Raw genomic sequence first — 27,873 nt, 5'->3', positions numbered from 1 at the left:
AGCTAATAAACACAGGAAAAAAAATGATTAGCAGCAGCAGCACACCAGAAATGGCTATGAAAACAACAGAGTATCTTAAAGCAGGTTTTTAACCTGGTAGAGATGTAGTCATGCACCTTTGAAACAAGCTTGCCTTTGTTCTGTTTACATGTAATGCTGGGTATGGGCATCTTGGTAGGCTCAACATAAACAATTCTGATCACAGATTTGTTTTTTCACAATACTGAAAGAAGAAAAATACACCAACAATATTAAAAACAAACAGAAAAACACCCCCACAGCACTGCCCTTGCTCCAAATGAAGGATCATGTCTACCAGGGTGAGGCAATCACCCTTCCGTGTTGCCCACATCACACGCCTGTGTATGAAACAATCCATGACACGTTCCATTTATCTGGTACTTTCATCAGAAGTCCATTCTAACACAGTGATCTTCCAGCAACTGCTCCACCAAGAATGAACGGGTGAGTGAGTGAGACCCCTTCTTCACTTTGCCGGTGGAAGAAACCATCAAGGCAGGCCGCAGGACTCCAGATACAAATCTTCCATTTGACATCCATCTGAAACGAAATGTTCCTAAGAGTCAAAACACAGAGAAGTAAGACGTATTTCTCAGATGGATTATAGTTCCTATAACTTGCACAAATATAACATCTCCAGTGACAAAGGTTGAGACTCCATTTACGGCTGCACCAACGCAAATCAGTAAGGAATTAACTGACTGCAAACACCAGCCTTCTTGTGCTAACTGGTTGTCCTCCATGTGCTCTTTTATTCACAGGACATTGTCTGTGAATAAAAGACACAGTTGTGTCTTCATGGACCATCAGGGGAAATGAGTGCATGGTTACCGGGGAGTGGGGTCTGTCCTTTTCAGTACTTTAGGAGGTTGCTCCAAAGACCTGGTCCTAAAAACAGGATATTCTGAGACTTCAAAAAATTTGGGACCCTTCCTGGGTTCCTTGGATGAGTTTCAGTGGCACTTTCTGAGTTCTTTTTTGTTTAGTGTGGGGCTTCCCTGGTGGCCCAGAGGTTAAAGCATCTGCCTCCAATGCAGGAGACCCAGGTTTGATTCCTGGGTCGGGAAGATGCCCTGGAGAAGGAAATGGCCACCTACTCCAGTATTCTTGCCTGGAGAATCCCATGGACTGAGGAGCCTGGTGGGCTGCAGTCCACAGGGTCACAAAGAGTCAGACATGACTGAGTGACTTTACTTACTTACTTACTTGTGTTTATTGAATTTGTTACAATATTGCTTCTGTTGTTGATGGTTGGTTTTTGTTTGTTTGTTTTTTTTTGCCACAAGGCATGTGGGATCTTAACTCCCCAAGCAGGGATCAGACCCGCAACCCCCTGCATTGGAAGGTGAAGTCTCAACCACTGGATCACCAGGGAAGTTCCATGAGTTCATTCTATAGCAAACGTATGTGAAAATGTGCCCACAAAGGATCACTCTGATGATCTGAAACAAATTCAGTGTAAGGCCTCACTATTTTTATGTAATTCATGGTCAGTCTTGGCGTCCAGGCAGGAAGATACTACATTGAATACTCCCTTCAAAGCAGGGGAGGGTGAAGTCCGTCAGTGAACATTTGGGATTTTCTGCCTTCTACCTGGACTGTTCCCTGGGGTCTCTAAAGGTCACTTACAGCTTTAAAGGCAGCTCTGCCAAAGGACTGGCAGTTAAGTCAGACCTTGAATATTTTTCCTAAGAGTACCCCTTTGTCCCTCTTTTACTTCTGACTAAAGCCTTCAGCTTCTACAGGTAATTGACAATGGGTTTTTTAAAAAACTGATGTCACAGGTCGCTGGCACATTGTTAGGCTTGTCATATAGCCTCCTTTTTGTTGCAACTGGCACAAAGCCAGTTCAGAGCCACGAGCATGGTATCCTTTAGCCAAGGTGATGCTGGGGATCCAGAACCATCCACGTCAGAAGAAAGAGAATTCGAGTGACCAACCTGGCATGCCCAGGACTGCAGGATTTCCTGGGATGTAGGACTTCCAGAGCTAACACTGAGCAAGTCCCCTGCAAACCCAAACATGCTATTCACCTGATGGGGAAGGAACCATCTTTGCTACATTAGTACCACAGCCTTCAGTTAGTAGAAACAGTCCAGCTAAATCTAGCATGGAAGTCACAGCCTATTAAAATAGCTGGGACTTGACCAATCATCTACCTCCTCATTTTCACAAAGATACCAGACTCAGAGTGGTTGTCAACCTTTTCCCTGGGTCACACAGCTTGCTGGTATATCAGGAACCAGATCCTGGAATGCAACACTCCCAATATAGGGCACTTTCCACTGCATCACATTTTTTGCTTTGCTCTTATCGCTCTTGTAGAATGAGTTCATCTGAATTTTCTTACAGGACTTGGCTTTTAAAACAGTGAAAATTGCTGTTTATATTGGGCAACACTTTTTTTTTTTCATGTCGGGATAGTGAATGGCATCAGGAGGCTGTAACTGGCCTCCACTGGCCATTCCCATTACTACATGGCATCCATTCCTGTCATTTTACAGCCCAGTGAAAAATCTTCAACACACAACCACTAGTCATCACGAGATGCCACCCTTGGTGGAGATGGTCACATGCCAGGATGATGTACCCCTGGGTGACTGGCTGGTTTGTGACTAGCTCACAGACACACAGATTAGCATCTACAAAGTGCATGAAAATCTTGCTTCTTCATACCTTAGATTCTTTCAAGGGGAAGACATAAGATGCCTGTTCTACAAAGTTGAGGTTAAGGTAGAAAACAATCAGTTCTAAGCACTTTACAGGTATCATCTTATTTAATCCTCATCACCTCCTCTGAGTTACTATCATCCCATTTCACATACAAGGGAACTGAGGCATAGCAGGGTAATTAGCCAGCCCCCAAAGGTTCTGTTGTTGTTGTTTTAACTCTAGTAAGTAGTGGAGGGTTCTGAGCCTCATGCTCTTTCAGAAGAGAAATCAAGAGCTCAGGAGAGCAAACCAATCCAGAACGTGGACTCTGGAAGGCAAGGGGAAAGGCAGAGGGCTGTGTTCCTGGGGTGCAGGAGATAAACCAATATGGTGACGACCTGCAGTAAAAGGAGCAACTCTGTTGACTTCTGCGTGCAGTGCACACAAAGGAAAACGTAGTATGTTCTGGCCCGACCTCCATCTTCATCGGCTATCCTCACTTAACCATAGTAAGTACCAAACACCTTATGCTGTCCTGCATCAGTCCACGCTGGAGTACAGCCACTGGTACTGGAAAATCCCACCATGACGTACCATCGGTAACAGTCCCTTCACAGAGTTCCTTCTCAGCTCCCCAGCCTCACTTGATCCTCTGAACCTCTTAGTATTGCATCTTTCCCTTTGACTTTTAGCCCGTTCACCCAGGAGCTCAGCCAGTGGGTTGGATAGGACCTACCACATGAAATCAAACACTTCTGAAGAAGTGTGACAGCATTAATGAAGTGAAACTGGCAAGTTGGTGAAGCGATTTTGATATTTCCATCTCTCAATTTTCTTCCTCCCTTCTAGTACATTCTACCCTGTTCTGTCTTAAACTGTGATCTTCTGCAGCGGGCTTAGTTTTAGTTCTTTATATTTCACTGGGAATGTATTTCACTGGCACCATTTAAGACAGAATGGTGCCACTCTCAGCATTAGCCACACATTAAAGCTGAGCTTTCCTGGGAGAACCATAATTAGAAATTTACTTTGTCCCCACAAGAGTAACTTAAAGCATCACAGAACAGGTAGTTGTTTTATGTGAGAACAAAACTCTTCCTGGTGCTTCTGAAATCAAAGCATGTGAAAAACTTTTAAGGGGCCTACATTTAGGTTTGATCAGTTCCAACTATGACCACCACTACTCTGATGTGAAAACACACAGTGCAGTCTTCAATTTCATAGGCAACATCTAGAATTCTTAAGTGGCCCAGATACTATGCTTTGGGGCAAGGAAACTGCTCACCAGTTCTTCAGAAACACCTTCAAAATGGAGAAGAGCTGACTTCAATGAACTTCTGCTTTTTCTATAATTTTATATGCTGGGCTCTAGCCATGCTGTAGCAAACACTTCAAGGTACCCCATAAAAAAAAAAAAAGGTCACACCATCAAAACATATTACTCCATAATGATTATACAAGGTATGAAAGAAAAAAGGAGCATGATTTTATTGAAATCTTTTAGTACAGTGTTGGAAGATCTTCGAATCCTATATTCTAAAGCAATACAAGCACTGCAAATGATGTAGTTCCTGAATCTAGTTGACATCTCTACCACAGGAAAGTTATCATACAAATCTCTTGAAGCTGATGGATGTAATTTAAGTTGACAATGGAACAACTCTGGTATATTCATATTTCTCTGGATCCCCTTTTTGGCTAGATGTACACCAAGTCAATTGCCATTCAGCAGAGTTGGACAGAACCAGTATGTTTGGTGGTTTCATTGAAATGTTTCTGCACGAGCAGCAAGGGATTGCATGAGCTCAAATTAAGCAGCTCTCAAGGTCGTCTTCATCCTCTTTCTTTGAACTGGACCATCAAATGCCACTGAGTAGGGCTAAGTCTAGTCTACTTAGTTGACAGATGTACCAGAAGTACTTTAAAATACAAAAGTGAAGCTAAATAACCATGGAAACCATCAGCTCTTAGAGAATGACAATATCACTTTTTTAATATCTTTATCTGAATATCATTTTTGAAAATGAATTTAAAAATTATATGTCAGCTCTATAACACATTTAGATCTATGTGTTGGACTAAATCTTCGATGAAATCACTGCTTTAAATCAACTGGTTTTAGTCACTGTTAACGTGTCTATGATGGGATGCCAAGATGTCTAGTTGCATGCATTCATAACTACATTTTCACTCCACAGAAATTGAAGAAATACAGATTATCATTCGTCAAAAAGAAAAATTACATACATCTCAATAGACTCTTTATATATCTCAAATCAACTCTGTCTAGATAGAGTCCATCGTAGCGCATAGCTGACTTTAGCCATTTTAAGGTACAGCAAAATGCTAGTTTCTGCAATGATCAAAACAATCCTTTAAAACTTTGATTTAACCTCTGCTGTGATGAAGTTTGAAATCTTAAAGATTGCTATTCAGGTTTGTTAATCATTTAAAGAGACCTCATTTTTCCACCCACTGAATTTAGATCCGAGACTTTCCTCTGAGTTTTGCGATCCAGCAGGAGGAGGAGACTTCTTTCTTTCTCCTGGGCTTTGTCTATGTAGGCACATTTTCTTTTTTGTGGGTGGAAGCACTCAGCTGGTTGTCCACCAACGTGCCCTTAGTACAATTCAGAGTTGCTGCTTGCTGCCTGTCACCGAGGAGGGGGCACCTCACTCAGGAGCCGTCAAAGGTCACCTGTGAATAAAGCTCTCTTCCCTCCACCATCTCGTTGGGCCACCACTGAACATTCACTTCATGGAGCAACTAATGCTTACTTATTTGTGCTTTATTTGGTAGGCCCTTCTCACCTATGTAATAGCTCTAGCTAAAATAATCTATTGCCTAGAAGGTCTGCTACTTGTGATTACAAAAGACCAAAGACCGCGAGGTCACCACTAAGGAAATAACGTTTAAACGTGTATTTGGAGGCACCCACCAAAAATGTACCCTTTAATCATGTCAAAAAAAAAAAAAATAGAGATGGGACTAGTAAAGCTGAGAGGACTTAGGGAAGAAGTCTTTGTTGCGGTGGAGATCCACAACATGAAACTCTTGGGGGAAAAGGCAGAGTAAAAGCTAGAGCTAAAAACAGGATGTTAAAAAACACAAGATGGCAGAATATGAGGTGTATCCGGATGGACAGAGCTTGAACGTGACTGTGAACCTGGAGATTATCCCAAGAGTTTCTCAGTCAGATCTACTGCTGAACAAACTTCTGGAATCTTAGAACAGTGTATTTCACGAAAGTGACAGTCATGCTTTTCAGAAGTGGCAATAAAAAAATACACTGCTTCTGAGGTGTCTATTGTTTACCAAAAATAAACGTGCCAGTGGCCATCTTCAGCTATTGATGCATTTTGTCCTAATTAAGCATAATGACTAAAATGGTTTCCTGGAAACCTGAGCACTAAAAACAAATATTCAAAATTCAGGGTATTATTAATTCTCTAAGGTTCACTCAAAAGTGAAAGACTAATTTTCTACAAGGTTTCACCCAAATGTCCATAGACATTATCATTTTATATTTACAAAAAGGCTTTAATCTGAAGTGACCTTTGGTAGCCCCGAAATTCTTAAACTATGAACTTCCACAATGAAATTATAAACTTGAAAGTTGTGGCCTCAAAGTACTGACAGAACAAAGAGGGGAGAAAAAGGTCACTTATCAGAACAAGTCAAGGTAACAAAAACATCTCTCCTTTAAGATTGTTCACTTAAAAGATCAAATAACCACTGCCCTCCCCACTAAAGTGAAAATAAATGGTCGAGATCTTTAAGAGGGGGAAAACAGTGGCCTTGGAGTATACACAGACCTGATGTTTTTGCATTAACATAACTGCTCAGTCCCAAAGCTAAAAAAATCAGACAAATGCACGCAAGTTAGAAGCCAGAGCAGGCTTGCTCCACACCTCACATCTTTACAGTGGGACGTGGCTGAACAGGTAAGACACAGATTCACCGTTGTGGGTCCTTCGGATCGCTTCAGCCAAGATCATCGAAATGTCAATAACCTAAACACCAATGAAAAGACAGACAAGGGGAGAGGAAAGTGGGACATCTCAGTGACGTTTAATTAGAAACGTAGAAGCCAGAAAGCCTAGAAAAGCTTTCTCCAGCACATAAGATGTGCTACTAGTAAACCCCCACCCCACATGCACGTCTTCTGAGAGGACAGTTTGTGCCTGTCTTCAGAGTACGATTTTCAGTGTAGATACTTCAAAGGCTGTTCAGGGCTGCTGTTAACCAGAGACATTCTTTTCTTCGGGTGTTTGTTGTTTTTAAATTATTTTTACTCAATCATCACATGGAAGATTTTTGTCTCTCCGTTTCTGAAAACACAGATACTATACCATCTAACAATACAGCTGTAATCACCTAACTTCAAGGTCAGCATTAGAACAGCCATAGACAATGGGGAAGGCGATGGCACCCCACTCCAGTACTCTTGCCTGGAAACTCCCATGGACGGAGGAGCCTGGTGGGCTGAAGTCCATGGAGTCACTAGAGTCAGACATGACTAGCGACTTCACTTTCATGCATTGGAGAAGGAAATGGCAACCCACTCCAGTGTTCTTGCCTGGAGAATCCCAGGGATGACAGAGCCTGGTGGGCTGCCATCTATGGGGTTACACAGAGTCAGACACGACTGAAGCGACTTAGCAGCAGCAGCAGCAGACAATGCATAAATGCATAGGCTTGGCTGTGTTACAATAAAACTTTATTTACAAAAGCAGATGGTGGGCTGGATTGGGCCTGTGGGCCTTAATTTACTGACTCTCAATTACTGAGAATCAGATATGAAAATCTAAGGCAAAGCTATTTTGACCATTTTCAGACAAATCTCCTGGGGCCAAATGAACTGCATTGCTCTCTGATAGATGAAAAATCACAAGGCAGATCACTCTGATCCATCTTCATACTCTAATGATGGGAATGGAGGCTTCCGGCAATGAAAGGACTTGCCAAGGTTCACCAAGGTACAGAGGCCAAACAAGAATTCAAACCCGTTGACTTATTTCAAGCCAACTGGTATACAGCAATCATTGCCACCTCTCTGGGGGCCCCCAAGTCAGGAGGGATAGGAGTAAACCCTTGGTACAGCCTTATCATTTCAAACAGAAACCTTGCACCCATCAAACACCAACTCCCTAATGCTGCTCCTGGCAACCACCACTCTACTTCCCCTTTCTATGCATCTGACTACTCTAGGGCCCTCAGGTTAAGTGGAATCTAGTTTAAATATCACACAGCGTTTGCCCTTTTGTGACTGGCTTCTTTCATTTAGCATACCATTTTCAAGGTTCATCCATGTTACTGCATGTGTCAGAATTTCCTTCCTTTTTAAGACCGAGGAATGTTTGACTGTATGAAGAGACCACACTTTGGTTACCCATTCAACTGGCGGTGGTCAGTTTGGTCATTTCCACCTTTTGACTACTGCAACTAGGGCCTGCTATGAATGTTTGTGTACAAGGTTTTGCTGAACATCCATTTTCAGATTCAGGGGAATAATCCTAGAGGCAGACCTGGTGGATCACATGGTAATTCTGTTTAGCTTTAGCACAGTCTATTTCTTAATGGCCTTTACTGTGGCTTTATTCACTTACTATTCATAACTTTGACCTCTGCTGACCCCAGCTTTTCCCAGATATCTAACATGTATCAGACCTTCCCATTACAGGAAGCTACAACCTCTGCCAACATCTGCCTTAGCAAGGGGTCACACATACAAGATGCAATGCTATTTTTCGAGATGTGAGCTAAGTGTCTCATTGCATGGCTCTGCCAGCAGTATAGCCAGTACCTGAATCTTGGAGCAGTGTTTCATCTTGTCCTCTTGGGGAATAGTGTTTGTCACAACAACAGCCTCAAAGGCAGCATTATTTATTCTGGAAATAGCTGGCCCAGAGAAGATCCCATGGGTAAGGATAGCATACACTTTGGTGGCTCCAGCTGAGAGTAGTCTATAAAATAAAAGATAAAAAAGTCAAGTGCACACAAATATTCTTGAAACATTCTCCCCTTTGTGTGAATTTAGAAGCAACAGTGTGTTCCATATAGGAAAACATGAAACCAATTTCACTCACATTTATTAGTCGAAAACATGATCTTTTAAGCTATGTGCTGACCAAACACTTTGTATTTCCTTACATCAGGGATTATCACCCTTGGCTTTGGGCCCAGACAATTCTTTGTTGTGAAGCACACATCCCTGGCCTCTACCCAATAGCAACACCCCTCCCGGCAGTTGTCACAACCAAAAATGTCTCCCGACATTGTCAAATGTCTCCCAGGAAACAAAACTGCCCAGGTTTAAAAGAGCAAAGCCAAAACGTCACATGTTGACATATAATCAATACAAAAAGGTGAGCTATTCTACACTCTTAGTTTTGCTCTGTCTTAGAAACCTGCTGTGCACTGTGCCCTCCCAGCACATCACAGTCCGTGCATTCTGCAGCCATGCACAGGTGGGCAGCGGCTCCTAGGTAGGATAGCCCAGCTCTAAGTCTCTGGAAGCCCACAGCTGAGAAAGCTGGAGTGAAAGCGAGCACAAGGAAGGGAGGGCCTGAAGAGGCCGAAAGACTATCTTTTCCCCTCTGTGCTCAGTTTCAGAAGCATCTTCTCTGAACTTTTTAAAAAATACACTGCAAGTAAAACCTTGAAAAGGAACACTGGGCCATAAAGGACCATGGTTTTTTCCCTACCAAGACAAAAAGAAATGGGCCTAGAAATTGACTTCGGTCTGAAAATCCACTACTAAGCAATCAGTAATAATTAGGAGGATGGAGCCTGGTTTTTAGCAGCTGATGCTTCTCCTTTCTTCATGAGATGGCCTAGCACTCTCCTGAAGGGTCCGGAAGCACCCCCATACTTGTCCGCAGCATGGCAGATGGTGCCACAGGTGTCGGCCATGTCATCCACAAGGATGGCCACACGGTCCTTCACATCGCCCACCAGGACCATCCGGTCCACTTCATTCGCCTTCTTCCTCTCCTTGTGAATCAGTGCAAACTCCACGTTCAACCTGTCCGCAATTGACGTGACCCTGCTCAAAGACATATACAAACACAGACTTAGTGAACACAGACTTCTGGTTTTTGCGGGGGGTTGGGGGGAGGCTGGGAAGAAGGGATAGTTAGGAAGTTTGGGGTGGACACGTATACACTGGTGTATGTAAAATGGACAACCAACAAGGATCTACTGTATAGCATAGGGAACTCTGCTCAATATTATGCAACAAACTAAATGGGAAGAGAATTTGAGAAAGAATAGAAACGTGTAAATAAATAACTGAATCACTTTCCTGTACGCCTGAAACTAACACAACACTGTTAGCCAACTATACTCCAACATAAAATTAAAAGTTAAAAAGATACATAGGGAAAAGAAGGAAAAGAATTACACCTGAAGTCTGAAAACACATTCCCAAAATTACATTAGAAAACTCTCAGTTTACAAAATAAGAAAGAAAAAAACAAACATAGGTGTGTCAAATATTGTCGAGAAACAAAAAAGACTGTGCTCTTCACAGCTTTTTTTTAGGACTACTGTAACCAGCCCCACTCAAGATAAGGCAGGAATCAGGCCTCGCCTGAAAAGCTGGGACTGGTGTGGGGTATGTGTTAAGCAACCGACAAGGAGGAATGTGCCAGGACATGGCCTTGTGCCTGGGGGCAGCTGGGGAAGAAAGCCAGGGCGCCTTGACCATGGTCTAAAACTCCTGACACTCAACAGGTTGGTGTTTAAGGGCATCTTTTAAAGTCAGAGGCCCGAATGAAAGTAAATTATTTAGAAACTACTAACTGCTTAGTTTGGGGAGCAGCCATGAGGGACAAAGTCCTGTTTAGCAAAGCCACGTAAGCTGCAGGCTTATGACAAAGGGCTTGGCTGCACTTGAGGCCTCTGAGATTGTAATCACAGTCCAGGCCTCTGCCCATCTACAGCAAATGCTCAGTCATCAGCCCTGAAAGGCCTGAACTGGCTAAAGGAGAAGTTGGCAGGCTAGGCTTGCTGCTGAGCCCGGGACATTCTACATTTTTCCTGTGAAGAATAGACTTCAATGATGAAACTTAGCATAAAATAATCCCACTGACATAAGGGAACATGAAATATCCTGTTTCACTTCTTAAAATGACAGTCTCTTATTATGCAATGCAGCTGAAAAAAATTTTTTTGAAGGACCAAAACACAGACTCAGACACAACCCAATTTAGTATGCAGTGACTAGAGGATACAACCTCTGGATGCTTAAGTCCTGGTACCAAAATGGTGACCAAGTAGAGCCTAACCAAATCATTGAGAAGAACCCACTTTCTGGGGCCAAGAGGACAGCAGCTGATAGAACAAGGGGACTGTGTACCACGGGTTACCCCTGCTTGTTTCTGAGAACATTCAACAACTGGTATCATTTTTAACTGTGGTAGAAAAAGTTATACATATTATATACATAGAGGTATGTATACCTAATAGAATTTGAACGCTGACAAAAATTTTGCCCCATAATCGCCTTAAAACATATACTACTCTCTGTATGCCAATTTCATAAACGATATGCCCTTTAAACTCCAATTAAGGAAAGCTAGTTTCTCAGAACATAAGACAGATTTTGCCAAGAAAAGCCTCTTGAACACCTTACGTATGAGCATATATATTAAAATTTTGTTTCTATGTAAGGATCAGGAAGACCTCGGTACGGCAGGGCCCAGGTCCACAGCCTCACACGAGGACGCGCCACCACGTGGGCTGAAGGTGGCATCACCTGTGTTCACATGTCTGCCAGGTGATCTGCTCTCCTGAGCCAGCGAATAAACACACCAGCAGGGGGCGCAGCGGCCTGAATGGGAAGGAAGCTGAGCTATGCAGTTTGGTGGGTAGGGTGGGCGTCAGGGGGACAGAGGAAGGCATGGAACATGAGTGGGGAGCCCCAGCCACTTCAGGTACCCAATGGTAATGTCAGAAGCAGACAATCAGGGAAACTATTCCTGCAAAAAAACTCCAGGGTTGCGACAATATCCCTATTTCTCCACAGGTTCCAACGCTTCTCTTCCAGGTGTACAACTGTGACTTACTGCCTATTCCTAACATACAGTTGTTGAGACAGGGTATCATACAGAAATCTCAGGTGGAAAAAGCTAGAACAACAACAACAAAAATACATAGTTTGATTTCTATTTCTTCTGGATACACCATTACAGTCTTTACCAAAGAAAAAGAAAAAAAAAAAAAAAGGCAAATCTGAATTAGTTGCACCAACTTCCCGAATCAGTTTTATGTGAATATTGACCATCTCATCAGTGGCGTGCTTCCTTCCTAAGGTGTATTTTTTCTCAGCTTCAAAGACTACCCACAAGTGACCTCTTGTGGTGATATTAAGTTTTACCTGGAACAAATGAAGCTTCAAAGTTTTTTCTACAGCAACAAGTCCCAATTTCTCAGACACCTATTTTTATCTGTGTATGTGAAAAACAACTAATCACATCAAGCAAAGAAGTCACAGATAATGTCAACTGCAGGTATCATGTGTTACTTGCGAGGCTATTTTGTTGGTTGGGGAACAGCTTACTCCAGGATATGCGAGATGTGTAGCAAAAATTTAAGGGAAAAGACAGAGGTGACAAGAACTCTGAAATGCACGCCCTTAAAAAGTTTGCCTTTCCCGGCAGAGAGGGAGCAGCAGGGTAGTCTGAGTGGAACTGATCTGAAGGGGCTCTGAACAAAAACAACACCTTGCTGCTGGCCTAGCTAGCTGATTCTGTTATTCTATTTTTAGCAGGGGTTAGCAAGTACATGAGGGAACTTGGCATATCATAAAAGATGGTACTTCAAGTCAAAGGGAGAAGAATTGATTACTTAACAGTTTGGGGACAATCTAGATAGCTGGGGACAGGGGAACTTGGATTCTTCATTCACTGTTTATTCCAAAACATGTTTCAGATGGAAGAAAAATTAAATATTAAAAAGGAAAAAAGCAACCCTTAAAATATGTAAAATCAGAGGAGAGGAAAAATGTTAAGGGTGAATCTTTCATAAACCCAGAAGCCATAATTTGAAAAAGAGATAAATATGACTACATAAGAATGTTTTAAGAGTCTTGCAGAGAAGAAAAACACAACAAGAAGTGAAAAACTTGGAGAATTATTTGCTACACAGAGAAGCAAAGATGTCACTTCCTGCCTGCATAGAACTTCTAACAAACCAGAGGAAGAGGCCTCCAGCTGATAGAACAAGCAAAAGGTACGAACAAAAAATAAACATGCTGGAAAGAGCGCTCAACCTTACGCACAGCAACTGAAATTAACAGGAAGACATGCTCTGTACCACTCAGCTGATCTGTAAAGTAAAAGAAGTTTGATCAAGTGCTGAGCGAATGAACCTGTGTACCAAGTCACTGGCATGCATAGTCGGCAATGTCAACTGGTCGCTTCCTCCTTAACTGAAGTATACTTGATTTACAATGGTGTGTTAGTTTCGGGTATACAGCAAAGTGATTCAGTAATACATATGTGTGTGTGTATATATATATATATATATATATATATATATACTTTTTCAGATTCTTTTCTATTATGGTTTATTATAAGATATTGCATACACTTCCCTGTGCTATACAGTAGGTTCTCGCTTGTCTATTTTATACACAGTAGTTTTATCTGCTGATCCCAATGTTTTATCTTCTTTGAAAGACCCAATTTTGACCCTGTCCATCAAAATCGAAATATAGCTCATGCTCTTGGACTTGGTGACAGTAGTTCTAGGGACACTTGTACTTCCACTATTTGCACATGTATAGGAAATGTGAAAGTGAGTGTCGTGCTGCAGGAACGTGCCTAAGAACACCAACAACAGCACCAACTCAAGAGGAATGAGAGACTGGCCAAAGGAATCCCTACGCCTACACACAAGGGCCTATTGCTGCTGCTGCTAAGATGCTTCAGTCGTGTCTGACTCTGTGCAACCCCACAGATGGCAGCCCACCAGGCTCCCCCGTCCCTGGGATTTTACCCAGCCACAAAAACCAAGAAAGCCGAGCTCCTGCACAGCTGTGGAATGCTTGCTAAGGTGGAACACGTTTTTAAAAAACACAGAGAAGAAGTATGTGCAGCGTATTATCATCTGTGTGAAATAAATAGGGAGATACATGTTTCAATAGCATTTCCAAATGCTATTGGAAAGACTTCACCTCATCCAAAAATAAAAAAAACAAACAGAAGGGGGCTGGGATGGGAAAAGACAAGGCCACACGTTTGTGGACGGAGCTCTCTTCACCTCGCCCTTCCTGGCGGAGAGCCCTCTCCCCACCAGAGAAGCAGCTGCACTTCTATCCGGGGACCGAGTCTGGAGGCTCGGCGCGCACTACAGCACTCTATCGAATCGGCGTTCCACCGCCTTCACCCTGATCCTCAACTATCTCTACTGACTGCTCAGTACCCTTCCTGAGGCCATTCAGTGGGCCTGTGCTCTGGTGCTTTCAGTGCCAAGCCAGTTTCTGGCCAGCATCCTCCTTTTCCAGCCTAGCACTGTTCTGTGCCCCACGAGGTGGGCTGCCCGCTGCCCAGTCATCTGCAAGCACAGGCTCTCCGGGGGCTGCACCCTCTTGCTTTCCTAACTTGGATCATCAGGTGGTCTTCATCGCACGAGGTGGTCTTCGGCAGGAAGTATTTCCTGAACAGCTGGGCTTGTGGAATTCTCCCTCTGCCGTTCTGCAGCCTGGGGTCCATTTTCCCAGCACTGGGACCCCCACACCAGGGTGCAAGTGCAAATCCCACCACACATCCAGCCATGGCATAGACCCTGGGCTGGCGCTCTCGCAGGTGGCGCCTTTCTCCCTGCCCTCTCCCTTCTCTCCGGAGGCTCCCCTGTGGGCACTAGCCTCTGCCGAGCCACCCATCTCTTCCTGGATCTGATCCATCACCCAGGTCACCCTGAGTGCAGCTCTCAGCCTTTTTTATTTCTTGGCCACAGGTATCTCCCTTTCCCTGGCAGTTCAGTTGGTAAAGAATCCACCTGCAATGCAGGAGACCCCGGTTTGATTCCTGGGTCGGGAAGATCTGCTAGAGAAGGGATAGGCTACCCACACCAGTATTCTTGGGCTTCCCTTGGGGCTCAGCTGGTAAAGAATCTGCCTGCCATGTGGGAGACCTGGGTTTGATCCCTGGGTTAAGAAGGGAAAAGCTACCCACTCCAGTATTCTAGACTGGAGAATTCCATGGACTCTATAGTCCATGGGGTTGCAAAGAGTCAGACACAACTGAGCGACTTTCATTCACTCACTCATCTCCCTTTCTCTCGGGCTGCTCTGCGGACAGGGATTTTAAAACTGTTTTATTTTGGCTTCCATTGCTAAGTGTTTGTAGTAAGAAGGCCGAGCTTGGTCAGTTGTGTTGTGAAGTGAAAGCCTTATTTTCCAATTAGGCTCATGGCTTCTATCATCAGAAATAAATTTTTTTAAAAAACTCAGAACATTCTTTGCTGAAAATAAATGCTTATGTGTGTTTTTTTTTTCTTTTGTTAGTGATGAAATGTTAAAGATGACAGCTCTCTGCTCTGGAGGTGAAGCCTGTTGGCTACTTACTTGGTCATCTGCAAAATAAACTGGTAAGTCATTTAAGACATGCTTCCTTACCTAACACATACAGCAAGGAAAAAGCAGTTAGCAAACCCAGAAACCTGCCTCGTACCACTTGAGCCTGTGCAATACCTTTTGGCGCCCCCGGCGTCAGGTGAAACAATGATACAATTTTTCCAGTCGGTGATGTTCTCCCGAATCCACTGCAGGACCGCAGGCTCTGCGTACAAGTTATCCACGGGGATATCAAAGAAGCCCTAAGGGGAGAAGTGGGTGTCACGTTATAACAGGGCTTTTTCAAAAAGATCTTCTCTGCCATGAAATAAAATTAGAATTTTTTATTCAAAAGAAGCCTTTTCAACAGATTCCCCTTTTACTTCTTTTTAAAAATATTTTTTTCAACTGAAGTATACATTGTATTTCTTTTTTAAAAATTTTTTGTAACTGAAGTATAGTTGACTGACAATGCTGTGTTAGTTTCAGGTATACAGCAAAGTGATTCAGACATATTTATATATATTCTAAGATTCTCTTCTGTTATATGTTACTGCAAGATGCTGAATATAGTTCCCTGTGCTATACAGTGGGTTCTTGTTGTGTATCTATTTTATATTTTATCCTTCCCTCCACATCTTCCCTTTGGTAACTGTAAGTTTCTTTTTTATGTCTGCACAGACTCCCTTTTCTTAATTCAAATGGAATTAAATCAAAAGACAGATATGTTCCAGAAGCAGATTTCAGTTCAGCTGGTATCTTTGGGGACACAGTCTATTACCTTATGATCACCTCTATTCTAAGAAGAGGAGACTGGCTTTGTAGATCAGTGGGGGAAAGATTTGCTTAAAGCAAATCTTAAGCATCTGATTGTAAGCCAAATAATTCACAGTTCACTGTACTGCAGGGCAGGCATACTGTAATTTGGCCTATTTTATAGATGAAGGAACTAAGTTATGAAGAGTATTTAAAATCTTAACAACTCTCCCATTCGAATTATTGGCCGAAGTTGAGGTAGAATTACAGAGTTTACTACCAAGAAGCCATTCCCGCTCCTCCAAAAGTGAGTGGAGGCAAGGTGGTGGTGGAGACAGGCGATATCAATGTTAAATTATCTCTAAGTTCAGTAAAAAAGAAGAAAATCACAGACAGTCGCCATATACAAACTTAAAAACACAAGTAGTGTTACCTCCTCTGAAAACTAACCTAACAGAGAGTTAGGATTTAACCACTTGCATTAAGCCTTCACTATAACCAAGAACAAAGAAAATGCTGGAACCTGGATCTGAGAGGCATGCAGGTCCATGGTGATGATGTGATCCGCTCCAGCAACAGAGAGCATATTGGCCACAAGCTTTGCTGAAATCGGAGCACGACTCTAAAATACAAAGGCACAACTTTTATAATAAGGGAGAGATGGCGCCATCCAGATTTCTCCCACCGAGATCTACAGGAGAAAGATGAATCACAGATGGGTTATTACACGTGAAGAGAAGTAACATTAATAATTTAATTCCTCAATAATTTGAACTTAGTAATTGAAATTATTTAATAAAGAAAGTTATAGGTTATAGCAGCAAAAGAGACTCATCCCAGTTTTATTCACCAAATACTAACTATTTACTATTGGGAGACAGTGTGCCTGACACTGGATACAGAAAACAAATATCAAAGAAGCAAATAATTAAAGATAAATACGCATAATATCACAATTTATGTAATTCCAATTGTGGTAACTAGGTAGAATAAAAGGTACTGAGAGAGAAAGTGAGAGGGAGACAGAGAGACACAGACACACAACAGCATGAAGACAAGAAGTCAACAGACATTAGTTGTCAGAGGCCCCTCTAAGGAAAGTGCTGCTTTTTTTTTAAGTTCACAACTGAGCAACTTTAATTTTTTAAAAATTTTAATATAAATTTATTTATTTTAATTGGAGGCTAATTACTTTACAATATTGTATTGGTTTTGCCATACATCAACATAATCCACCACGGCTGTACAGGAAAGTGCTTCTTAAGGCGAGGCCAGCAGAGATGGAGACTAGTGGTGCAGGAAGAACCCATGTGATGTCATGGAGGCTGAGAGGTCACTCACATCCAGGGACGGACAGAGCCTAGTGTGGCTACCTGTGGGCCAGGATGCAGCGCAAGGGGATACCTGAAGGGAGGCAGGGCTACACCTTCAGAGCCCCAAAGGCCAGTCCTGAAAGCTGAGTTTCTGCACTACAGCTAGAAGCAAAGGCTGTTACGAATTCAACAACAACCAGAAGGAAGAAAGAACAGCTTAAGGTGATGGATCAGCTGATATTTAGAGAAACAGACTGCAGTGTGACACTGTATCTTCTTCAAGGTAGCTAAGTTCTTCATAGCTTTAGCTGCCACACCATAAGTGATGGACATGAACTCTGCGCACATCAAAACAATCCAAGGGACTATACAGGCATGATTAGGCCTACGGAAAGAGTTCAGTACTTTGCTATAAACCAAGCATTCCTACATACAACAAAAAAGAAAATGTAAGCTTAATAGAAGATTTTATTCAAACTTACAATGTTATGTTATGTAAGTTTCAATTATATCTCAAAGCTGAAAACAAATATTTCATTCAAAATAGTAATAAATGATCTGTTAAATACACAGACACGCACACAGTATATTTCTGTAAAAACATACACAGACACGCACACAGTATATTTTTGTAAAAACATACACAGGAATTAAATCAAAATGTGAATCGATTATTTTTATTTTCTCTAGTATCATTCTTTTCTAAAAAAAGAAATTATATTTTACGATAATTCACACCCCTCCCATACACACTTTTTTTTTTTCACACACAAAGAATGAGAGGAAACATCCCAAATGTTAACAGTAAATGTTTCCAGAAAGTGAGATGATGGGGAAATAGTTTTCTAATTTTTTGTGAATCATTCAACCTGCTCAACTCACTCAGGTTTTTTCTTCATGTAACCCCCCTGCTCTGTTCCACACTGTCCTTGAGATAAAAAGCCCTCCCGCCAGTGTGGCTCTAGCTACTTAGAAGCGGTCTGTCCTGCACCCTCAGCCTCAAGAAGGGGTCCTCCCCAGAATGGGCTCTGGGCCCCCTCTCTCCCTCTTCTGGAGAACACTGTAAGCCTTGCTGTCTACACCCACACTCCCACCTTACCCTTAATCTGCCCCCATCTCTGCAGACCCTGTATGTCTGATCCTCCAGATCTGGTTCCAGTCTCCAAACTTTAAGGCACTTGGAGAATTCCAGAGAGGAATGATCTGTCTGTTATAAAGGGACACAGCATTTGGCCCCCACCACATGGGACCACCGTAAGCCACCTGCTTAAAGATGGACATCAGAAGATAGTTTACGTAGAATGCATAGTTCACAACTAGACTATGTGTTCCTCAAGCACAAAGGATTGGTTTTGGAGATTTCTGCATCACCTGCAACCCCAGCTCTGTACCTTGCATATGACAGTTCTTCAATAAATATTTCATAACAGGATCTCTAGAACACCGAGTCTCCAAGGCTTAGTCATTCACCTCACTGACTGAGAGAGTTATTTAGTCTAACAAAATTCCAGGGTAAGTAAAAGAACAAATCTATCGCTGGGAACGTGATTCACTATGCTGATCAACTTCCTCTAAGTTGATAACCCGCAAAAAGATTCCTCTGTCTCTCCACGGCATCAAGCCATTCTTACTTCTGAAAGCTAGAGCACAGGAGCAATTTCTAAATCCATACTTTCTGCTCTCCTTCAAACTCTGTTTTAGAAGTTAATTTTCATACCATCTTTCACAATTTGCCTTAACACCCAACTGCATTCTGCAAGAAAAATGATTCACAAGTTTTAACTGACTTTATGGCCAAGAAAGAGAAAACATTAGTATGGCATTTCAACAAAGGTAGTCAAGGTACAGCCACTACAAATAAAACAGTTGACTCCTCTAATGAAAAATGGTTAAAAATCAAATATTTTGTGAGCCAGACCAGTCTGGACAAAGATTCTCCAGAGAGTCCAGATTTCATTCAGCATATTAGCTGCTGCCCTGATAAAAAGCGTAAACTTCACAAGCTTTAAAAATGGACAAGATTATAGAATTTGTGTCAGCACAACTGTCCTCAATTTTTCCAGTAAAGAAATCAAAAGAAACAATGTGATCATTGAAAATAGATCATACCTTTGAAAATTTTGAAAAACAGCCCTCTGTGATTCCTTTTTTGCTATCAGTTTTTCTCCAACAATACAGCGTACCATTTCTGAATTCTGGGTTCCTTCTACTACTACTGGTGTCAACTCTCAACTGCTATCGTGGCCTTGCTTCTGTGTTGCTGACAGTAATCACTTTGTCTCTTCTACCAGTGGTTAAGTTCAGAAAGTCATGGGATTGTCTGATTGAGGTAAAAAAGAAAAGTGCCCACCGTTTTGTTTCCAAGAAATGTACCGACAGCAAAGTGACTAAGTAACAGTGAAAGAAAGGAAAGAAACTGGTGTTCAAAATGGCCTCCACAAGAAAACCCATCTAAATGTCCAACAATGGAAGCTGGATCAAAAGATAGTCGGACAAAGCAGATTCAGGGGATAGTTAAGCCCACTGGGGGCTCTGGAGGGCTCTTTGCCAGCACGATGGCAAGTGGAGGCCAGAGGCCAGGAGTGACCTCACACCCCCTGTGGGAGCAGGCGATCAGCCACACAGACCCTGCTGGTGTCTCTATATCATGATGATCAAATGGAAGAAACAAAGTTTGAAAATACAATCTTGGAACAAGAGGTAACTGCCAATCAGATACTTGCAAACGAAAAATGCAGGTGTCTCAGTATTTGTATCAGTTAAAAAGAAAGTTAGGGTAAAAAACAGAAAGCAAAAAAACAAAAAACCAGCTAGGGTTCCAAACTGTTAACACAGTGGGAGATGGCCAAGTAATAATAAAAGGAGTAATTTACTGAAAAAGCAGTAATGTATCAAATATCTTAGTGTCAAGTGCAAATGCTACTAGAAATAAAAGGAAAATCTGATGACAAATGGCAGAATGCAGAATTTACTAAACCTCCTGTTATGTAGAAGAGAGATGGTAGCAGAATATTAGCTTCTCTAGGACACACACAAGAATGAAGATGCTGAATAATCCCATGGAAACGCACAAATGGGAGGAAGAGCTAGTATAACAGATTACACTGAGGGAACAAAAGAAATCAATTTAAATTTAGCAGCTAAAAACGCACATAAAACTTGCAAATCAAGTCTGGAATAAAAGCAGCTTGACAAATGATGCGTGGGAGGTCATATGCCTCACCGGAGCAGATGGGACCTACACATAAGCTAAAGCCAAGTCACAAAGTGAAAGACACACACACACACACACACATACACACCTCCCCACATACTACACACACTCCAATATTTCATGGCAATGGCAATTACCTGCTGTTCAATGTCCATAAATACATGTTTTATAGACACACAGCCAGGTCCATTCATTTACATCCTGTCTCTGGCATAAAACTAGAGCTTGGTAGTTACCACAGAGACCATGCAGACCTTCACAGGAAAAGCTTGCTGACCCTTTCTAACATATATGCTAAGTCACATTTCAAGTGCAGAATGGAGTTCTGGAGATCAAATTTTTAGTGGGCAATTTACTGACTAAGCTGTGTTCAGCAGTCTGGAAACCACACCTGAAGGAGTTGACATTAAAATTTACAGGGACCTTGCTACAGGAATCCATATTTATAAACAGACTTTTTTCACATGAAGGGAATCTTATGTACTGTTGAGAAATTTGCACTGTTTCAGAAAATCAATTCTGGAAACAAATGGAGGTGCACTGAAGAAAGTTTCTCTCGTAACTAGTTATCCCATCACAGGACAACAGTGTGGCTGATGAACTAAAAGGATTCACTTGGAACTGACCATCTATTCATAAAACACAAGGAGGGCAACAGCTTAAGTGTTGTTCCCATAGAAGGTTGAACGGTAACCCCAAAACTCACATTCACCCAGAACCTCAGACTCTGACCCCATTTGGAAATCAAGTCTTTCCAATTTGATTTCAAAGGAAGACAGTGATCAAGATGAGATCATTCTGGATTAGGGGGCTCCCTAAATCCAATGACTATCCTTTGATAAAAGAGGAAAGGACACACAGACACAGGAAGGTAGCCATGTGAAGACGAGTTGGGATGGCAATGATGCTACCAGACACCAAGGAATGCCAGGAGCCCGCAGAAACGGAAGAGGCAAAGAAGGCTCCCCCTGGTGTCTTCAGAGGGAGTGCAGCCTGCTGGCACCTTGACCTCTGACATCTGGCCTCTAGGACGATGAGGGTGCACATTTCCGTCATTCTAAGCCTTCCAGTTTATTTCGGCAGCCCTAGCAGAGTAATACGATCCCTTCTCAAGTTCCCCTCCACCTTCCCTGATTTTTCTTGAGGGCAGAGACCATATCTTCTTCAGTTTCTTCTACAACCTCACAGGGCCTCCTACAATGCCAGTGTTGCAAAAAGGATAATTCAACAATACCAACTTCATTCCTGTGGGGGGGTTAAAAAGGGATACTGGTGTAAATTTAACTTGGTATCCTGAGAGAACTGAGGATTCCCACACAGCTGTAGGAAACAGTGCTGAGATGGTGCGTCCTTACCCCAGCTTTTCATGGTGACATTTTGCAGCCCTAAGGGAGGAAATCACAACCGGGATGCTGACATGGATACAATCCAGGGGTCTGCCTGGGACTCCATCAGCGTTTTACACTCACCAGAGAGTGTGTGTGTGTGTGTGTGTGTGTTTAGTTCTACTCCCCACCACAAAGACACACACCAGTTTCATCACAAGGACTATAGTAAGAGTATTTTCAGACCTGCAAAAATACTTTTAACCTGTTTCTATATCAACAAACATGACAGCTGATTCAAAGATAAACCTTGGATAAGGGCAAGAAAGCATGTTTACTCCATCACGACAGTAGAAGGCCAACATTTCCCAGGGAGTCGGAGGTATGAAGTTGGAAAATAAACGCAGCCATCAAGCCGGAGCCGGTTCCTCCAGCAGCTGTCCCGCATGCATACCTTGTCCTTCTTGTCTTGCCGGGCATAGGGGAAGCACGGGATCACAGCGGTCACCCTGGAGGACGACGCAATCTTGCAGGCGTTGATCATGATGAGTAGTTCCATCAGGTTGTCGTTGATCTCGCCACAGCCACTCTGGATGATGTACACATCTTCCCCTCTCACACTTTCGCCAATCTCCACGCTAGGGAAAGGAAGGTGCCACTGTTAATAGCTGAGCCTCCCTGGGACCACCCCTAAGGGTTGCGACTCGCGAGTACTCAGCAGGCGGTGGTCCTTGCAGGTAGAGCATCTTCCACTGAGAGGAGATAGAGCAAAATCAGTGAAAGGGAAGAGGCACACAGGCAAGGTCTGGGCAGATTAGGCACAAGCTTCCAACACTTCTTACCCGAGTAGAGTTGCAGAGGACATGTGAATTCCCCCAGCGACCAGCTGTGACAACACAATCATAGGGGAAGCCCTGTCGCCCCAGGAAGCTCATCGGAGACTCCATTGCCTTGGGTTTTCTTGGGGGCCAGGGACTCAGTGTTAACCACGTGGTTCACTGTTCAGCAGGGACCCTTTCCCATGGGCAATGGGGGAAACTTTGCACAAACTCAGTTCCCAGAAGCCAGCCAAGGGTCATCCTATAAAGGGGCCTTTTTCATATACGAGGGACTCTAATATGCTCTTTAGAAACTGTCTCTGGCCTGTTACGTTAACTCTTTTTTGGCTGTATTCTAGTTTTTTACTTTCATTACTGTTACATGTATACATTGCTTTAAAACTTCCAACCATTCTGTAAGGCTTATAGCAAATAAAACAAGCCCAGAGGCAGCCAATTTCATCTCTTGATGTGGTTTTGACATATTTATCTTCAAAGACCCTCACTAATGCTTGGATTGCTTCATCTGGATTTTTCATTTTAGGCATCACGGGTTGACTTCTCACTCCAGACCATGAGGACTGACTTGTCCCCTCCCCATCCCACCCCCTGCATCAAGTGCAGCCCTCCCATCTCATGTTGCCATCCTCCCAGCACAGATCAGTTACCTGCCAACCAAATCTGAGGGCTGCATTTTAACTGTGTCGGTGCCATTCAGAGCCAAGCCATACAGTAAACTGAAAACCAAGTTCATGGTGCCTTTCTCTACACGATTTTGGGGGGTGGGTTGTTCACCTTGGAGGAAGTGATCCTACCTCTTCATCTACTAAGTTTTCCAATTCAAATGGCAGCCTCGACACTGAGCTAACAAACGAAACCCCACAATGTCAAGGTCAAGGCCTCAAGCGTGACCTCTATTCCACGGCGTGCTCAAGGCTCGCCCCCCAGCTGGCTGACCAGGGTTCTCTTCCTCCCTGTGCACAGCTGCCTCCTGGGGATTCCCTGCCCTTGTCTCCTGCCCTTGATTTCCCGCTCTCTGTACCCTTTCTTGGTGCACTTGCTGGTTTTGCTGATGGACATCCTCTGGTAGTGTCTTGAAAAAAGCAAACAGGAGCTTAACTCTTTGAAAAATGCCTGCCAGGAAGTTCCAAGTGTAGGATTCTGGGGGTTCAACAAGAGAATGAGTCAATACAACACTGGCAAACATATACAATTAGCTGTGCCCTTTCTCTTGTGATCAGAAGCCAATTATACCCAATAGCATTGGAAGAGCTGATTATTTCTAAAGAAAATGGAAATATAAATGGTATTTGGAATACCATATAGTAAGCTATCTGAACCAACGAAGCTTCTATCCAACTTCAAGTAAAATAATTAGAAGATAAAAATGCCATTTTTCAGTTTGACGTGATCTGGAAACAGTTTTGATCATAGTGGGTCAGCCTCCCACATACTCTGTGCTCTGCCATGGATGGAAAAGGTACAATGCCAGCCTCAGGATGAGCATGTGACAGAGTACAGTGTACTCCTCTCGAGCTCAAGTACTAAGGAGCTAAATGTAATTCCTTTGTGAACACTGCATCAAATGTGAGGTGAAGTTGATTGGGAAATCCCGGTATTATAGCTCAGAGGTTGACAATCTACAGCCCGTGAGCTGAGAATAGTGTGGTGGGCAGAATGGTGGCCTCCCAAAGACATCAATGTCCCAATCCCCAGAACCTTTGAATATGTTCATTTACAGGGCAAAGGAGAAGCAAACTGGCAGGTGGAATTAAGCCTACTAGTCAGGTCACCTGAAAACAAGAGAGATTATCCTAGACTATTCTAGTTGGCCCAATGTGATCACAAGGGCCCTTAAAGATGGCAGAGGGAGAGAGGTCAGAGAAAGAGATCTGAGGGCCAAGGCAGGGTCAGAGATGTGCTATGTGGCTGGCCCTGAAGATGGAAGAATGGGCCAAGTGCCAAGGAAAGCAGGCAGCCTCTAAGAGCTGGGAAAGCAATGGATGGATCCTGCCCTAGAGCCTCCAGAAGGAACACTGACCCATGATGGATTTCTAACCCACAGAACTGTAAGATGCAACAGCAACAGAGCTGCTATGGGCCCATGAAGCCTAAAGTGTTATCTGGCCCCTTACAGAAAAAAGTTTGCCAACAACTCCTGATGTTATGATTGTTTAGCCCCAAATTTCAGGGGGATAAACTTCTTTGCCCTATTTTTCCTAAGGAACAACCTCAATCCCCATGGGGAAGACAGAAACTATGTACGATCACCATGGCAACTTTTTCCCAAAGCTATTCCTGATTCTACTCGTATAGATGGTCACGACTGATCTTTATTCTAGGTTTTTCAAAAACTGTGGGCAGAAGGCAGCATCCACTGCTCTTCACTGATCCTGAAATAAGGCTGAGTTTATCTGAGCCAACAACGAATGGGTGTGGTAGTTAAAAAGACAGCCACAGACTAACACTTTTTCCGCCAAGAAGGGCACTCTACGGCCCCTCCCCCTGGACCTGGGAGGACTCTGTGCTTGACAACACAACGTGACAGAAGTGACGATGCCCTGACGTTGGGGTCCAGGCCTTCACAGACTGGGAGCTCTGACTTCCTGTGTTTTGAAGTCCTTGTGCTTGGACACTAGTTTTCACGCTTTAATAAGTAAGCTCCAGCAGCCCTGTGGGGAGAGGTACAGAGGTTCCCAGCCAAGCTCTCAGGCCAAAGCTACTGCCAACTTACCAGCCATGCAAGCCAGCCAGCTCAGAAGTAGATTCTCCAGCCCCAGTTGCCAACACGTGGGGCAGAAAGAAGCCTTCCGTGCTGAGCCCTGCTCAAGTCACTGTGAGAGTCAAAGAAATAACGATCGTACACAATAAATAACCAGGACTTTGGGTCTTACAATCCAGGTAGCCACTCTGGGCAGGTTAACTGACCAGCAGAAAGGGTTACAGACGCCATCATCAGTGCTGTTCTAGGACGTCACCACAGCCTTTCAATGGTCAACTGGAAAGCTGGAACTGACATCTCCCTGTGGAGCTTAAATGATTTAGAGATGAGAAGATAAAATCATGAGGCTCTGTGTCCAATTAGACAGTGCTTTTTAAATGGGTAATAGGAGGAGTTGAGGACCAGCAGACGCCAAACCAGATTTATGGTCCTGGCTCAGGGAGAGATTTAGGAAGGGGCCCCTAGACCTGAACTGAAGCATTTTTCTCTTCCTTTCACCCTTCTGCTTTTCATCTTTAGGACCACACAGTAAAAACCAGATCACCAGATTAAAGGGAGGCCTGTTTGTAAAAACTCAACCTCTGGGCCTAGACAGTTCATGGGAAAGAGGGAAGTCAGGAAGTTAACCTCTGATAGTCTAGATATTAAAAACATAAAATGTAACTATACAGCAATTCCCAGACTTCATGGTGAGTGGTTTCTGATACCTCATGATTTCTAATTACCTGGTAATTATAAAATACTCAGAAACAATAATTTCTTCTTGCCCTATATGACACCACCTCTGGAACACAAACTGTTATCCCTTTCTTCTGAAAGCTACTGAAACTTGAACAGGACTGCTAAATATTGTCGCATTCAAACCTAAATATACTATCCTTTGCTAGAGCCCTGACAATCCTAGGAGACTTCTGTATGGAACTCTGCAAAGTGGAATTCTTTAGATGAAAGACTCCTGCATTAACACTACCTGCTACTCATTCACAAATGTGTCTTCTCTTATATTATCACCAGGGTCATGTAATGGAAGAAGGAATGCACGGAGCCTAAAAAGCTGACTCAATAGCAAACACCACCTTCTCTCTATGTCATAACAACCACTCCTCTGTAGCTAAGCAATCTTTGCCTATGCCAAGGTCATCAAGATTTTTCTCCCGTGTTTTCTCTTAGAAATTTCCAGTTCTAGGTTTTACATTTAGGTTTAGGATTTCAAGTTCATTTCTGAAATGGTAGGAAGTATGGATGGAGTTGTTTGAGGTTTTTTTTTTTTTTTTTTTTTGCAGCTCACCAACACTTGTTCCAGCCCTGCTTGTTGGAAATGTTGGCTGAACTGGGTCTTTGCCAAAGATATCAAAATGATCAGTAAATTAAAGAAAAAAAAAAAGATCAGTACCGGAGTATAGTGGTAGATATTTTAAGGGGGGAGGGGGAAGGAATGGGACCAAGTTGAAATGAATTAAGAGCTGCGTGAAAGCCGGCAAGTGGAAAGAAAGGAGGCCCTGGCCCGGCTTCTGAGGGGGCCACCAGCCTGACCTCACTGAACGGAGGTCACCGCTTCTTGCGGACCTGAGACATGGGGGGGCAGCAGTTACACTCAAGCCATGGCCTTGCTGCTGGACAATGCAGTGTCCCAGGACGATGAAGAAGCTGGAGAAGGAAAAAAAAAAGTCCATCATCTCTGAGGCAGAAAAGTTAGCACAAGGGATCCCAGCACGTGAGCCCTGAAGTTCTCAGGCTCTTTAAACCCTTTGCAGGACCACACCTGCTGGATAACTCAAGAGCTGGCACCCGAGCAACTCAGGACTGTCACCTGGGGAGCTTTCAACATGCGGACCTTCACAGCCCTCGGAAGAATTCTCCGGGAGCGCAGCGAAGCTGCGTTTTCCACAGCCCCGGGCGAACCCAGCGCGCCGCCGGGACTGGGGACGTGGGCGGGACGTTCCCTAGCGCACCCTGGGTTTGCGAGCAGCGCTGCAGGCAGGAACGCGGACCCCGGGGCGAGCACGCCCCGGGCCATGTCCCTGCCCGCGTGCCCCGCACTCGATTCGGCTCCAGCCGGCTGCACCCACCTAGCCCCGCGGGCCGCCCGGGGGGTCGCTCTTCCTTGGCTTCTCACGGACGCCGCGTCGTGGCCGGCCCGCCCCGGAAGGGGGAGCGGGCGGCTGTAGAGGGGGTCTCAGGCAGACGCCGGCCCCGGCCCGGCCGCGCAAACCGCGCGCCCAGCGCCCTCCCCGGCCCGGCCCCCACCTGGTCTCCTGGTTGCTGAACTTCTTGGTGATCACCTTGCCCAGCTCCAGGCCCAGCCGGTCGGCCACGCGCTGGGACAGGTCCTGGTGCGAGCTGCCGCTGAAGAGCACGATGTTGGGCATGGTCGGGCGCGGAGTTCCGAGCGACGCTGGGCGGCTGAGGCGGCGGTCACTCGGCAACCAGTGGCGAGAGCGGGAAAGCGCGACTGGCGGACACCCGGCAGGAGCCGAGTTAAAGAGGAGC

The 27,873-nt window shown here is 43.9% G+C and overlaps 1 protein-coding gene across 1 annotated transcript; it reads right to left on the bottom strand.

The window, feature by feature from the left end:
• Nucleotides 1–51: 51 nt before the first annotated feature.
• Nucleotides 52–27,863, bottom strand: PRPS2 (phosphoribosyl pyrophosphate synthetase 2). Its single transcript, XM_070289751.1, has 8 exons — nt 27,631–27,863; nt 22,298–22,481; nt 16,515–16,613; nt 15,374–15,498; nt 9,548–9,721; nt 8,480–8,639; nt 6,585–6,686; nt 52–561 (listed from the first exon to the last, which is right to left on the bottom strand). Exons 1-7 carry the CDS (start codon nt 27,750–27,752, stop codon nt 6,594–6,596), a joined length of 957 nt encoding a protein of 318 aa, XP_070145852.1. The 5' UTR covers nt 27,753–27,863; the 3' UTR covers nt 52–561; nt 6,585–6,593.
• Nucleotides 27,864–27,873: the final 10 nt, after the last annotated feature.

Source organism: Ovis canadensis, chromosome X (assembly GCF_042477335.2).
Source record: "Ovis canadensis isolate MfBH-ARS-UI-01 breed Bighorn chromosome X, ARS-UI_OviCan_v2, whole genome shotgun sequence".
In the NCBI taxonomy this organism is placed as follows: Eukaryota; Metazoa; Chordata; class Mammalia; order Artiodactyla; family Bovidae; genus Ovis; species Ovis canadensis.
Note: the sequence above shows the minus strand (reverse complement) of the source record. Positions and strands in the feature narration are given on the sequence as shown.